The sequence below is a fragment of the Carassius auratus genome, chromosome 31 (genome assembly GCF_003368295.1).
Source record: "Carassius auratus strain Wakin chromosome 31, ASM336829v1, whole genome shotgun sequence".
Classification (NCBI taxonomy): Eukaryota; Metazoa; Chordata; class Actinopteri; order Cypriniformes; family Cyprinidae; genus Carassius; species Carassius auratus.
The window spans coordinates 9,354,133-9,369,899 of NC_039273.1; the positions used below are offsets into that span (position 1 = coordinate 9,354,133).

General features: G+C 34.8%; 1 protein-coding gene across 2 annotated transcripts in view; it reads left to right on the forward strand.

Annotated features, from left to right (window-relative positions):
• Nucleotides 1-1,403: 1,403 nt before the first annotated feature.
• Nucleotides 1,404-15,767, forward strand: part of LOC113050484 (BMP/retinoic acid-inducible neural-specific protein 3-like) — a 32,121-nt gene continuing 17,757 nt past the window's right edge. Inside the window, exons 1-4 of one of the 2 annotated variants that reach the window (XM_026213471.1) lie at nt 1,404-1,949; nt 2,529-2,803; nt 13,438-13,625; nt 14,163-14,347. In XM_026213471.1, the coding sequence (XP_026069256.1) occupies nt 2,574-2,803; nt 13,438-13,625; nt 14,163-14,347 (603 nt within the window). In that variant the 5' untranslated portion in view covers nt 1,404-1,949; nt 2,529-2,573. The remainder of the gene's footprint in view (nt 1,950-2,528; nt 2,804-13,437; nt 13,626-14,162; nt 14,348-15,767) is intronic. The other variant, XM_026213472.1, reaches the window with a different exon arrangement.

A 15,767-nucleotide genomic window follows, 5' to 3' on the forward strand; every position in this document is an offset into this window, starting at 1 on the left:
ACCTATTTACATGAGCCATTGTGGGGGAGGGAGCAAGAGAAAGGGTGAGATGAGGGAAAAAAGCAAATAGGCATAATGCATCCAAGGAGATATGCAAAAATACCTTGCCTCAGCTGTCAATATGGTAGCTAATTAAAATATTATCTTTACTTTGCTTTCTTGATTACACTTCACCAACACATCACATCACATCACTGACTCCATCAAGGAATATTTACCTGTTGTAATGACTTCCTGTCCCTGCATTGATAAATGTCCCCGCTTTGTGATCTCGCACACAATACCGTAAATGTAGATCTCAACGCCGCCTAAAACAGTCGAGTGCTATCTCAGCTTTGTCAAACAGCTGTTTTCTGCACTATCCACTGATCTGCCATTGGTCCTGTTTTTTTCACTATCCGCATCTTTAATATTTTGGCAAAAACAGTGCTGATATTTCTCTCACTCTCTCACTTGGAGGACTTGATTTAATTTTGTCTTTGATTTCTTTCCCTTCCTGTCCTCCCAAGATTGCTAATTTCTCCTCACGGTCGATCACTGCGAATCAATTGAAAGTCAATGTCTGACTTATTCTGCTAATTCATCTGTTTAAAACAGCTGTTAGCATGGTCAGTCTCTCCTTCAATAACTTTTAAAATGGTAAATGTCTTATTAAGAACATAATCATAGACACCTTTTGAGGGGTTTGTGATGGGAGTGGGGTAGATAAAGTGCAAAAATCATAAAGTGTAATTGTATGTGTTAGAAATGTTGATTTGTGCATAATAATCCAAAGGAGTCAACATTCCTGTTTTGCAGTACTTTTCCCCTTGATATATGTGTTAATATGTTCATATAAAATATGAAACCCACACATCTTATGGAAATCATGCATTGTTTATGAGTTTTCATGTAATAAAAGTTTCATTTAAGAATAAAAGTCTTTATACATTGGTTGAAGCAGATTGTTTTTGTCATTGTCCTATAACAACTCATAAGCAATGCTCATGTTTTCCATCATATTTCTTCTTTACAATACATTCAATTGATATACACAAATAAATTATATATTAAATATGTATGTATTTACGAGTTCAGAAGGTATTGAATAACACTAATGTAACAGTAAACCCAATACATCTCAATTCAAACCTATTAAGCCATATTTCAATAGTTTGCCTCCGTCAGTGTTTTGAGCCTGATAACGACTTGACAATGTAATTTTAGTCAAGTCGAGAAGGCTATTATTTTGTATCATAAAGATCCCATTCATAAATAAGTATAATATTATTTTCAAAACAAGCACATTATTTTCAAACTCACTGTTACCCTGACAAAGTACATTCTCTCAAGACCGAAACCCCGCCCCTCTATCCTGCTCGCAGCCAATGAGGAGTGGAGGAGGCTTGTCTCTGAAATAAATTGGGTATTTTCATGGTGTGTAATGGGATGCGTCGGGTTTGAGCAGCCGACGTGCGCGCGGTTGCACAGAGTGGACCTCTGGAGTCTACATTTATAATGCTTTGTGCTTTTTGGACAGCTGGTTAAGGTAAATATGTCGACCAAGGGGAAACAGTAGACTTTAATCGCGTCATTCGCTAATGGTTATGGGATTTCTTCACCGTAACTTCCAATTCATAAGAGAGCTGTCTCTACCTGGAGAGAGAAGAGTGAAGACAGATCGACCGCTTCTCCTCTCGATAGTTTTTTCTTCTTCTTCTCTTCACCCGGATTATATGGCACTAGACGTTGGAAATATACTCGATAGCGGAAGCAGGGAGTTGGATGCTGTGATTCCAGGGCTCTTCTCGCTTTGCGATGGTGTTTAAAAACAAGTTGAACTGAGCCAAATTTGCAAAGGTCACCCTCAACAATCTGCCAATGCTTTGCTTTCACTATCCTTTGCTTTTAACTGTAAAACTGTAGAGGCTGTTGACTCCAGTGGTTGAGACATCGGACACCTGGAGAAGGTAAACTTATTATAAATAGACCAATATAAACTGCAAGTATTAATTTAATATAATAATTGTCTTAAAATTAATAATAAAAACAAGCCTAATAATTTATTTGTATGAGAGAAATCAACTGTATTGATGAGAAAAAAAATGTTTCTGAAACACAGTATGGATAAAAAAAATAAATAAAAAAAAGACAATGCAATATATATTATACCTATGGAAATATATTTCAATAGCTTAAGTCGATTTTATACGTCTCAATTTTTAAAGACTCTGGGACCCCCAGCCAAACAAAGCCAGGGACATTCGTCTAAAATATATACATTTTTTTTTTCTCCTGGTAACATGTTATGATAACTGTTTATGATTAACAATAGTTAATAGACAAGTTAAAAATTAGTTTATGTAAAGAAATGTCATACGAATTCAATCTATGTCTTATATATTGTCTTCACAGACCTCCTAATCTTTAGGAACCCCCGATTGAAAACCCTGGACTTTACTGCTGTGTAAAATAAATAAATAAATAAAAATAGGTGTTGTACACAGTTATACACACTTGGATTCACTGTATTTTCTTTGTTGTTTCAGAAGGCGAGGAAAGTTTGGAGAGAATGTCGAGTCGCAGGGTGAAGCATGAGCTGCCAGTGTACTGATTTTAGACTGGCGTATCTGATGAGTCTATGGGTGTGTGTTGCACTAAGCCTTCACTGCTGGGTTTCAGCCCCTGTGGCAGCCTCCCATGATGCCGCTGGTCCATTTGGGTGGCTCCTTTCAGATAAAGGGCCTTTTCATCACTCACAGGAATTTGCAGAATTTGTGGAGCGTTATCAACAGGGCTTCACAACCAAATATAAGATTTACAGGTAAGTTGGATAATTACCTCTGTTATTTGTTGCCAATTGCGTGTAAAATGTGTTGGAATTTTTTATGATATGCAGAATTAGATGGTGCTTTTCATTTATTTGTGCACATATTGCCATATAATAATATTAACAAGAAACTAATGGAGGCTGGATCATTTTGTTTATTGGTGTCTGATTAGAATAGAATAGAAAATAAACTTCAATATGCAAATTGATATATATATATATATATATATATATATATATATATATATATATATATATATATATATATATATCAGAGAGAGAGAAAGTATAATATTTATATTATTTATATTGTATAATAAATATACATACAAAATACTGTACTTGTACACACACACACACACACACACACACACATATATTGACAGTATACAGATGTACCAATGATATGAACCATGTTGACGGTAGTAATTAGGTAGTAGTTAAAATATTCAAATACTGGTATGATAGAATGTTACCGATGAATGTTGAACACATTTTTAATATGCTATAATGTTACTGATATGCTGGGTGAATTTTCTGGTTTTGGTTCAGATACTTCTTGACAGCTGGTGAAAGTGTAGTTTGAAAGTTTTAATGTTGGATTATTAGTTGCAACTGATGTGGGGTGAGCTGTTGAGGAAAGTTGTGCTGAGTTAGAGCTGAGGATTAGATGAAGTGATAAACAGCCCATAAGGGGAGGAGGAAAAAAAAACAGGAAAAGAGTTGGCTGAACTGAACCTGACTGACACGCTCATTTGGCAGGGCCGTTGGACCATGCTGCCAGACGCAGATGGAGATGGCAACATTGGGGTTAGTCAGACGTTCTCTCCTCAACATACTTGTGTATCTGTGAATGCTCCACTGGTTTTATTTATTTATTTTTATTTTTTGGTAGATACAGACTATAGGAGTCAACAAAGTACACTTGTGCTTTCTCAATGTCAGATCTCCCCCTGCTGGTGGCAACCAGCAGCTCGCGTGCGCATGAGTGTGTTCATGCGCTGACATGTGCATGTCTAGGTAGTTGATTTTACTTTGCATGCTAGGGAGGGCTTCTATCTCAACATCTCTTGTGCCTGAATGACTTTTAAGTACCTTGCTCGCACACTGGCAGTAAAGAGATGGATAGGTTTGCATCTACCACACATCTGAGTTGAGAGAGAATCAATTCTGCTTCCTGGTCTCTCTTAAAATTTTTTGACTTGTATGAGGTATTTGAGGACAGTTAATGATGGGTGACATTGGAACAGTTTTATTAGCCTGTATGCGTGTGCATGTGTCAGGCATTCTACCATCTCTTCTTTGGTCTTTGTATAGACTACTTTGAAATGCAATGTTGTATTGGTTTGTACACTGAGAAAAACTTAGCTATAGAAGCAAGTTTCACCGCTTGGCAAATTTTACAAACAATTACAAAGAAATGGTATCACATCGAATTAAATGTGACATTTTTAAAGTAGAAAGACTTGAAACATACTCTTGTAAAATATACTCTAGAAATTTGTATGTATAATTAAACAAAATTTAAATAAAATTTAAACTGCTGCTTTTATAATCAAGAACTCAAACCCGTGTTCATTACACAATCGCTGTAAAAAAATAATAAAATAAAATAAAAATAAAATCAGCAAAATCTGCTTGGTTGTAAAATCTGTCTGGATAATGAATTCCCCCCAAAAAATTATTGCTTCAAAGTTGTAGAACATCAGCATCTGAAGTTTGTTTGTGTTGGTGAAAACAAACCTAGATTTCTACGAATTTGCCTGTGGTGTGCGGTGACATACATTAAAGGTAAAATTGTGTCAAATATTATATTCTCATTCTCCCCATTTACCTTCCACCAAAGGTTGAACAGAGCCCAAGGGTACAGTAAAGAGTCAGTAGTGTCTATCCTTCCTGTCAGATGCATGAAAGGGATCTCATAAAACACCAGACATATGCTGCCTGACAAGTGTATGATGGGAGGGTGCTGCACGGGATGATGGGTGACTGAGGCGGACAAGCCGATGGGAGTGGAAAAGGTTGCCGGAGCAGATACGTGCTCACTCGTTCCTCCCTGTGATGCTAATAGTGAAGCTCCATGAGGACAAGGTGACAGCAATTGTCGGCTTAGCCAGAGCTGTGTGAGCAACAATGAGGATAAGCAGTAATTCCCCCATGCAAACACCGTCTTACTGAAGTTTTCCTGCACTCTGCAATGAGACTCAGTGTATAAAGTCGACAGAGTCTGTGATGTTTTTTATTTTTATTTTTTTACATCCAAATTAGACAGGACATGTGTACTTTCCATCCTTTACTAGAATTTAGAGTATTATATATTTAGAGTATTAGGGACATTTAAATACATCATAGTCAAACATTTAAAATAAATACAATGGAGATATTTTGCTGCCTTCCCATGTTTAGTTGTGTTTAAAATATTTGCTGTTGTTTTCAGATGCTAAATGGTTGAGTTCATGATATTTAAATATATTGAATTATGTTTATAGAGAAGGAGAGTTGAGCTGCATGGCTTTAATCGTATGCTTTTATGTGACTGTGCTGATGATGGTGCTACAGTTTTATTACCTTTTTATAAATTAGTAAGTCATAACTTCAGTATACAAGTCTGTATATGAAAAAAATTTAAACAAAATAAGATATTTTTTCATAATTAAGGGACTATGGGAAAACCTATAAACTTAGGGCAAAATATTAATGTAATTAATGTAATTAAGTAAAATGGTAAAATTCTTAATTAAAAACATATAGAGTATAACCATTGCACATACACAGACCTCTGCTTTTACAGCAAAAGCAAAAACTTTGAGTAAGGACAGTGTTGAATCAATCAAGATTTCCAATGGAGAAAGCGTCTGAAAGGGTTTAAGAGGAATAAATATAATTGAATTATTATACATTCTAAAAAAATAATGTAAAAGTCATAAGTGTTATTAATGCCTGAAGCATTAGAGGTCTATTAGCCTCCGGCCTCTTCAGCATTCAAATAAATTTAGACGGAAAATATTTAGCCTAACGACAGTAATGTCTGAAGATTTTCCATAAAAGCCTCCGATCATTGATTGCTCAATTAGTGGCTCTACTTTGTGCTATTTTAGAGGGATATTTAACTTAATGCAGTCGTGTGTACTGTTTACAGGACATTACTGACAGCTGGGTTCTGCAGATATTCTTTGAACTGCTCTTATCAAACGAATATCTCAGTGTTGTCCTGGAAATCAAACTGGAGCAGAAACTGTGATGTTCACTGTTGTGGAATTTCAAATGAAACACACGCAAGACTTCTGCTATTTGAAAAGTTTTTTTTTTTTTTTTTTTTTTTTTTTTCGTGGAATTAAATGTTTGTATTGTGCACCTCTTATTTACTGTTGGATTTATTTTGTTATTAGTATATTTCACCACACCAGTTTAGGGTTGTGCCTGCATCAAATTTTCCTTTTGTGATTATTTGCTATTGCTTTTATCACAGTATAAGGTATTATAATGTAATGATATAAATGGTCATAATACAGTATAACAGGTATAAATACTTTTTTTCTAGTTAAAGTTAAAAGTTTTACACAGATTAAAGTGCAAAAGAACTATAAAGACCCATATATATCACTTTAAAATAAGATCTCATTACATAACCATTAATATTCACAACAAGCAATGGATACATTTGCTACAGAAATTATTAATCTTTATTAAAAAATACAAGTCTTAGTTCATGTAAGCTCATTACATAACACAGTTGCAACTTTAGATTTTAATGTGTTATTAAAAATTGGAATACCTAAGATTAGTGAATTTTCAGAAGAATTTTTCATTGGCTGTTTATTCTAATCAATGAATTAACTGATGTTAACTAACGAACCTCTAATGTAAAGTGTGAATAAACAATAAAGAATCAAAACAGTTTCAACAATATCTAGGGCATATTGTTTTCCAGATTAAAATGAAAAAAAGCTTGATAATAAATAACCTATTAAGTCTAAATATACAAGTATTTGGCGCTGTGATGAACACCATAGCGAATATACAAATCTGAATGGCTATTTAAAATTATTTAAATATGTTTTAGAAAGTAGCACAGCTGCTTTATTTATGGCTTTTCCAGGGTAAGGGCTGCACTTTAGCACCATCTGCTGTCAGAGAGTGAATTTGTTTTTATTCAGTGCATGTCTCATGCATTCCTCCATGTGATTCTCATGCAGGCCTTTTAACATCACGCACACGCGTCTTTCAAGCAGCATACGGCGGTGTTGTGCATTTTTACCAGTTGATTGGAAAAGTATTCTTAATCTGCATTCCAAATTCTGAATGATTTGTACTATATAATTATTCATGGTATTTAGAAGTGCCCACAATAAGAATATTGTGCATATCCATTACCGTGATATATAGCATCACGGAATATCGGCACATGCCTACACCAGTTATATGTTATATCAAAGACAATTTAATTTAAATCCAACAGCACAATTGCAAGTGTGCTATTGCCATTATACAAAAATCATTTGAACAAGAAGTTCATTTTGAATAAGTCACACCTTACACACAATGTTAACAGTTATTTTTATTTTTTGCATCGCCAAGGGAAATTGTTCCAAAAGCAATCAAATCAGCTAGAAACTTCAACACTAGATCATTTATGGCAATCATGGTTGTTATTTGCATTTTTGACATTTTATTTGAAGCCTTTCTATATGTTTCTAATGTACATTCTTATGCATTATATATTTTCATAAATAATTGTAATTTAAGTTAAAATGCACTACAATGTTTGCTATTTTTTTGTTGTTTTTTTTTTGTTACATCAGATATTCGTGTTTTGCCCTTTGAGTGTTTTACGCATTATACTTTCTAAAAGTGTAACAATAGATGAGTATTATAATGTATTGCAACTGGTTATAAAGTATTCATGAAATCCCACAATTCATTATAAGGTGTTTTGCGGGACATAATTCATGAAAAAAAAAAAAATGCAAAAGTGGACATACATGCATAGTCACATATTATTAAAGCAGAGTTTGTGCTGAATATAGTCCAATCAGACTTTAGCCATTAATAGGTTATAAGTATGTAAATATGTTATAAGCATAAATGAATACAAACATCAGGGCATGTCAAAACATTTCAATGCCCTAAAAAACAAAAAATACTTAAAAGATACTAAAATACTTTTTAATGCATTAGATATAAAAGCATAAACTGTAAGTAAATTATCACTTAATATGCTAAAGCTAACATAGACCAAAAATGTATGTACTCTACAGAGACTAAGTGTCCCAGAATACCCTAAATTACCCTATATAAGAGAAGGAGAGAAGGTGGGTGGGTGGGAGTGAGAGAGAGATCGACAGAAGGAGAGAGAGAGGGAGAGAGAGAGAAAGAGATATCAGGCTAGTAGTGTCAGGCCCAATAGCTAATCGTCTCATTATTTATGTTTCACGACATTTATATCCCCTGAGTACGGTTGCACTTGCATTGGAAACACAATCAAGGACAAAACACCTACTGGCTCTTCGGTCATTGCCATGGTAGATTGTTTTCCTAGTTCAGTTTATCAGCGCCAGGGCTTGAATAAGAGAGATGAGTTGTTGGACTTTCCTCATGGGAAATGAATGATGGAAGCACACAGAGGTGCGTATGTTAAGTCATATCTCACAACTGACAGGAGTGATGATGACTGGGGCTATGATGACTCAATATTTCAGTATGAAGACATAGTCTTCGAATAAATAACAAATTTAGTCCTTTGTCGACCAATTAGCTCTAATTTTAGGTCCAGAATGTTTCTTAAAGTTCTAAATGACTTATGCCTTGGAATGAGTAAGGCCTTAATGAGCGTGTTTACATCAGATTAATGTTAGCAGGAAGAAGTGTCTGATAAACACAACTAATGAGGTGAAGCCTGACTTTTCAATTAGCCTCAGGTTAGTCTTGAATTGACAATTCTGCTGCTAGTTGGCAATAAAGTGCACTTTATTGAAAAATATTTTAAAAATAGTTTTTTATATTTTGAAATTAGAGCTGTTATAAAGGTTTAAAGAGCAAGTCGTATGGGTTTTTGAGAAATATATTTTTTTGCAGTTTGTAACGTAGCTATCCTTCAGTGTAAACAGTCTGCAAAGATGTCAATCAAAAAAGTGCATGATAAATAAAGATATTGTCTCTCGAAAGAAAGAGTCGACTCTGAACTGCCTTAATGAGTCGTCATATTTTTAAATCTTCTGCCTGTTACCTATATAATATGTCACAAGGTACAGTAACAAGTTTGAATAATCCCGAAATACGAACACTCTGACAAACACTTCCACTAGTTAGTGAGTGTGTTTACATCATGTCGAGAAGACGCTGTGTTTTCAGCCTCTCTGGGGATTCTACCATAGTTCCCACACGTGAACCTGAAATTAGTAAATAATAATAATAATAATGATTGCAATAAAACTTCTTTCACATCACGTAAAGGAATATTTCCGATATTTACTGGAAATTTCCCACCTTTTTTGCAACCCTAATCACAACAGCCTTGGCCAGCTGACAATTCAGAGCAGAGTAGGCTTATGGAAGGGAGAAGTTTTGCAGACCTTAAACTCAGAACTGTTTAGGACAAATCGTTTTGAAATCATTGAAAAATTATTCTAATATTAAATGTATATTCTGAGAAAATAACAATGTTTTGACCTAAGATGCATTTAAACCTGTTGTAGGGGACTCTTAACACAGTATCAGGGCACTTTAAAATACCATATGACCGGCTCTTTAATTGAATCACATTTTTAAAGGGAAACTGTTTTCAAACATATAGATGTTGCTCATCACTCATGATGGAAAACTATTTTTTTTTTTTTTTTTTTTTTTTTTTAATGAAAGTTACAAAATATTTCTATTTCAAATAAATGCTGTTCTATTCTTATTAAAAAAAAAATTAAAAAAAAAAAGATTTCTGAACGATCATATGACACTGAATCCTAAAGTAATAATTTATGAAAATTCTGCTTTGCCATCACATGATCAGTTTGTTTAGTGTAAGTTTTTTTTTAATTGTATAAATATTTATTTATATATATATCAGAACAGAATTTGAGAAATTTAGCATCACATCACTTTCTCATTAATAGATAATTAATAGACAAATTAAGGACCTCATTCTGGGTGCCATCAGAATGTGAGTTCAAACAGCTGATAAAAACATCACAATAATTCACAAGGTATGGTATGTACAGTATACATGTGTATACTGTTGCAGTGTTGAGTGTGCACTGTATATGGCGTCCTCTATGAATGCTGACAGACTAACAGGCTCTCAAACAGTGACTGACACCTTTTGACATGTTTCTGTGCAGCAAGCATTTATTATGTGAGAGTTTCTAGATTTATGGACTGGTTGAGTTGCAGCCTGACACAGATAGTCTTGGATACAAATGCCATCCATCCTTGCTGTGAGTGTGTTAACCAATCTGTGGGTCAACATAGCGAAATAACAGCCTCAAAAGTTATTAAAAATGCAAAAGAACATATATTTTCAATGCAGAGCACAAATTAAGATGGATTGGCTTTACAGATACAAACGATTATCTTAAACATCTCTTATTCTCATCAAGACTTCACTTATTTGATTAAAAATGGAATAAAACAGTAATATTGTGAAATGATATTTAAAAGTAATATATTCCTGTGGTAAAGCTGAATTTTCACCAGACATTATTCCAGCCTTGAGTGTCAGATGATCCTTCAGAAATCATTCTAATATGCTGATTTGGTGCTCAAGAAATATTTATATTATTATTTTAAAAGTTGCAAACAGTCGTGCTGCCTTTGTGGAAAATGTGTTACATTTTTTTTTTTTTTTTTTTAGGATTCTTTTTGATAAATAGAAAGTTCAAAAGAATTTTCTTTATTTTAAAAAGAAATATTTTGTAACATTATTCTTGTCCTTGAAGAATAAAAGTATCACTGACACCAAGTATTTAAGCAGCATTTATTTGCTTTCATCTGCATTTTGTTGCATGTAGTTTTGAATATGAGTGGACATTTGTGGGAAACTTTGATACGGTTAACAACATTTAAGTGAAATACATAATACTCACTGGATCAGACACTGTGGTTTCCCTCTTCCCCCTTTCTTCCACTTATATAAAAATGTCCAAACTGAGGTGAGAAGTGACCTCTGCCATGTCAAAAATAATCCAACTTTTAAAAACGTCTTACATCCTCTTGATTCCCGTTTCATTGCAATGCACATATAACTATTTTTGAACATGAAAATCTCTTCTGTGTGAACAGCTTTATAGTCATTCTGTACTAACTGCTTTCTGTAAATGTGGTTTGTTGAGGTGTGATGGCTGTATAGCAGCTGGGCTGTGCTGTTCAAACCAGAATAGATCTAATGGATGGAAAATCCAATCATGATTCATTTTTATGTGTTAAATTTAGTTTAGTTTTTTTTTTCTTTTTTTCATCACTTTTAATCACAATAAATGTTCAGCCATGAAACTAGTTTAATAACTCAATGTAATCTAACTTAACCTCAAACCTTTTTTGTCTATCCACAAATCTCATTTAGAATGTGTTGCATAATATTGCAAAAATGTTGCATAAATCTGACTCATTCCTCTTAATGAAGACTGGATGTAAGAGTCATCCGGATGTTTCAAACATAGCGCTGCCTCTGACATTATAACAAGCTGGTCTCATTTGCTTGTACTGTGACAGCCCTTTGGCTTCAGACTGCTTCCTCTGGAGCAGGTTCTCAGCGTTGACTCTGTGTCTCTGTGGGGAAGGCTGGCAGGTAGTTCTTCAATATGCCTTTTCCTGCTGTGAGGCTGCAGCGTGGGCTCAGTGGTGGATTAGCCTCCAGCTCCATCCATAACTGTCCATCAAGAACTTTTGTTCTGGCACAGTGTCGATCATACTTCCTCTCTCCATTTCATCTCTTTCTGTCCCTCTTCCCCTCCATTTGTCTTACTCTGTCTCATTGTCTTTGCTGCTCTTCTTTTCCAGTGTCAATAAATGTCATCTGCTATTATTTAGATACATACATATTTAGCAAGCTATATTCTGCAATATAATATACAAGGTATAATGAGGCAAGATTACCTCTAGGGTATGCTCTGCTGAATTTTGACATTTGTGACAACATTATGATATTAATTCGACAGATCTATTTTTAGTCAGTGAAATTAATAAGATGCATCTAATTTTAAATGAAATCTTTTTTACTGAAACTTTCAAGTTAACAACATGTAAAAAAGGATTATGTAAATAATAATAATAATAATAATAATAATAATAATAATAATAATAATAATAATAATAATAATAATAATAATAAAAATCAGCTGACAACTGAAACCAGATTACCCAATAGTTGGTTGCAAAGATAAGGTTCCTTTACTAGGAAATGTCCCAAAATATTTCCTCTAATAATATACTGAATGATAAATCATCACATTGTATAAATATTACACATTACAATTAAAAATTAAAATGATCATTAAATGCACATTGTTCTCAAATGTCTTTCCCTAACTTCTGTCATTTTGGTTGGATAGCACTTTACATTACAGTCCTGTTTGACATGTACAAACTATATACTTATTATAATAATTACAATAACTAGGAACTAACCCTGAACTTACACCTAAATTTAACCCGTGTAGCTACCTTATACTTTCTTTGGTAAGTTCACTGTAAGTACACATATATGCACGTATTGTAAAATAAATTTCATTTTTCACTATCCGTTTTATACTTATACTGTATATCAAGGCCAGCACTGGCACTTTGTGTTTTGCATTCTGCATTTCTTAACCATTTTCTTTTACCATACCAAATTAATGCATTAATTAATTAAAGCATCTTACTGTTAACTCAACACCGTGATGGTCATTCTTTTAAAGTATAGCTTACATTCTGATGTAATATATAACTTAGTACAGCCACATAGCCTTGAGGCACATCTTTTTCAGTTGCAGTTCTAAAAGTTATGTAAGGAACATTTCACTGTGTATTGTGGTGAGCAGCATTTGCTGTAATTGAAAGGCAGAAAAGGATAGTTTCAGCTGATTTTCTCAAACTAAATTCCAACTGTTCTCATCTAACAGACTCTTCTTACCTTTTATCCATGAAAGAAAGAAAATTGCCATTGTTACAGATAGTCCCAGTCAGCCCTTCTTAGGTGTAGAAGTCACAGGCACAAATAAAATAAACAAACACAAACTGCACCATTATGTAGAGGCTAACAGCTTTTAAAGCATGACAGAGCTATTCCTAAAGCTGAAGCTGGAAAAAATAAAGGGAATGCATAATATGATTGAATTGCAGGCACGGGGGTCATGCAGTCATCGCATTTTCTCCTCAGCAGGTCTTAACCGAATATGCGTTGTACTTAAGCTGTGTGAAGGTTTCTCAGACCTCTCTTTAAACATTACTTTTTTTTTAGCTTGGAGAATGTACAGGATGGCAATTTCAAAAAAGCTTAAACTGTACTGTGGCTTCCACTGAACCAGATACTAAAACAAACTCTCCCAGCTGTTGAAGAAATGATGTTCAGGGTTTTATCCTCCTGTGTCCGTTGTGGCTCGAATGAAGGACATTTCCAAATAGGGTGTATGTGTGTGTGTTTTCGTGTGACCTTGCAGAGAGTTTGGGCGCTGGAAGGTGAACAGCCTGGCTCTGGAGAGAGAGGACAATGGCGTGGCTCTACCCCTCGATCCAGAGTTCATGCAGACCATCAGACAGTTGGGCCGCAGACCCACTCTCAGTGCCATTACCGAGAACATCATCAGGAAATATGGCACACACTTTCTGCTCTCAGCTACACTCGGAGGTACTTGAACAAAGCTGACTGTTCATGTAAATTTATGCACTTTGGCAGACGCTTTTATATGCCATTTTTTTTTTCTTTTTTCTTAAATTGTATTCTACTGATTATCATAATTTCCATAGAAAAAAAAAAGAAAACATATATATATATATATATATATATATATATATATATATATATATATATTGTAACTTGTTAGATGTATCTATATTTAGGATCATAATCGTATTAATAAGATTTCATAAAATGTTCAGATATACTCATGTCATAACTATGCATCTGTTCAGCATTATGTAAAGTGTTAAAGTCTTTTAATGACAGCTTACGTTCTCATTATTTATAAGTGTTAGCATAATACATTTATAGAAAAAGAAACATATTTTATTTGATAAATGATCCATGTTCTATTCCCTTCAAGACATTTACTGTATAGACAATTCCCTTGCTTCACTCTTCCTAACATAAACACAAAGAACATTCTTCAAGAAGCCATTTTCCCCAGCGTTCCTCACTCTTTTATGTTGCTGTGCCCTGTTGCAGGTGAGGAGGCGTTGACTATATTTGTGGACAAGCGGAGGCTAAGCCGGACGGCAGACCTTACTGACTCAAATGGCACGGCTGTGACTCTGGAGGCCCTGCACCAGCTGGCTGCCTCCTACTTCATAGACAGAGAGAGCACTCTGCGCAGACTACACCACCTCCAGATTGCTTCCACTGCTATCAAGGTAACCCTGTGGCCTAGATGCACTCAGACCTGGGGACCTGACCCCATGTTTGAGTGCTTATTTTTGGAAAGGGGTTTGATTTGAGCTCGGCTGTTTCTGTTGTTTTGCAGCTGCATCATTTGGAGATCAAAAGAAGTGGGTTAAATGTTAGAGAAGCACATCAATTTTCCCTTCATTTTTGTTCCTGTGTTTTCGGTTGTGGAAATATGAGGTATTAATGAATCGCAGGTTTGAACAAAATGATGTGTGTACACACAGAGGAGCATCTGATAAAGTTCAATTGTGTTTAATAGGCACTGTTTTTACACACATATTCAGCTTTAAGCTCTTTGACACATCATACATCAGCTAATCCAAAACAAGTTACCGGTAGCAAGTAATATGTGTCAGGTAAGGGATTGTGCTTGAAACAGTAGCCCACATACTCTGCCCTATGTGCATACTTCTGCAGCATGCATCATACACTCTCCTAAATACTTATTGGAAAGTTAGAGTTAGAATGGTTTGAAAAACAAAGGATGATTCTGTAATGATATCTGTCATACTGCTGATTGATGGTATTCAATCAGCATCGCTGGAAGAACGCACAGCTGTTGGTTCCGGAATTTGAAAGAATTGAACTATGTTCCATGTTCCTGTGGCTCAGTGATAGAGTATTGCATTAGCAGCACAAAAGGTTGTGGATTCGATTCCGGAACACACATATTGGTAAAAAAGAATGTAATAAAAATTTGGATAAAAGCGTCTGCTAAACGCATACATTTATTCCCTATTTCACTCTAGTTTATTTGTATTTACCTTGTCTCCTGACAGCAAGTGTCTTGGCTTAAGAGCTTTTAAGTTATCATGATTGAAATTAGTAGATGGGGGTCCTTTCAGATGCCTTTATTTTGCTTGACATTTCAGGTGATTGATGTGAAATATTCTCAGGATCAGCTGTCTTTAATTCAGCCCATGGATTTTTACCTCACGTGGATGAAGACAATGTAATGTGGATGTTAATACAAAGGCTCACACCAAACTGGCGATTCTTTCTGTTGCAAACTTACAACGTTTTAGAGAGAGTGGTCTGCTCAAATGGAAGAGCTATTTTCTTGGGGGAGGGTATAGAGGGAATATAGCAAATAAATTAATAAATATAAAGGTGCAGGTGGAATTATGCATCAGTGTGACAAATTAACCGTTCCATTTCAATAATTTCTTTGAGAGCCCAGTCCATTCCTCAGCCATTTTGAATATAAGTGAGGTGTCAGGCTCTAATGAATAATAGACTTATGAGGAGGATTTTCTGCATCGCAAATACTAAATGAATCTTTAACCTCCACAGTCAGAGATGACGGTGGACAGGAAATGTGCTGAGTGCCAGTTGAGATGAATCGCAGGATTTCATTTTGATTTACAGGAGGGAGGAGTGTTAGTT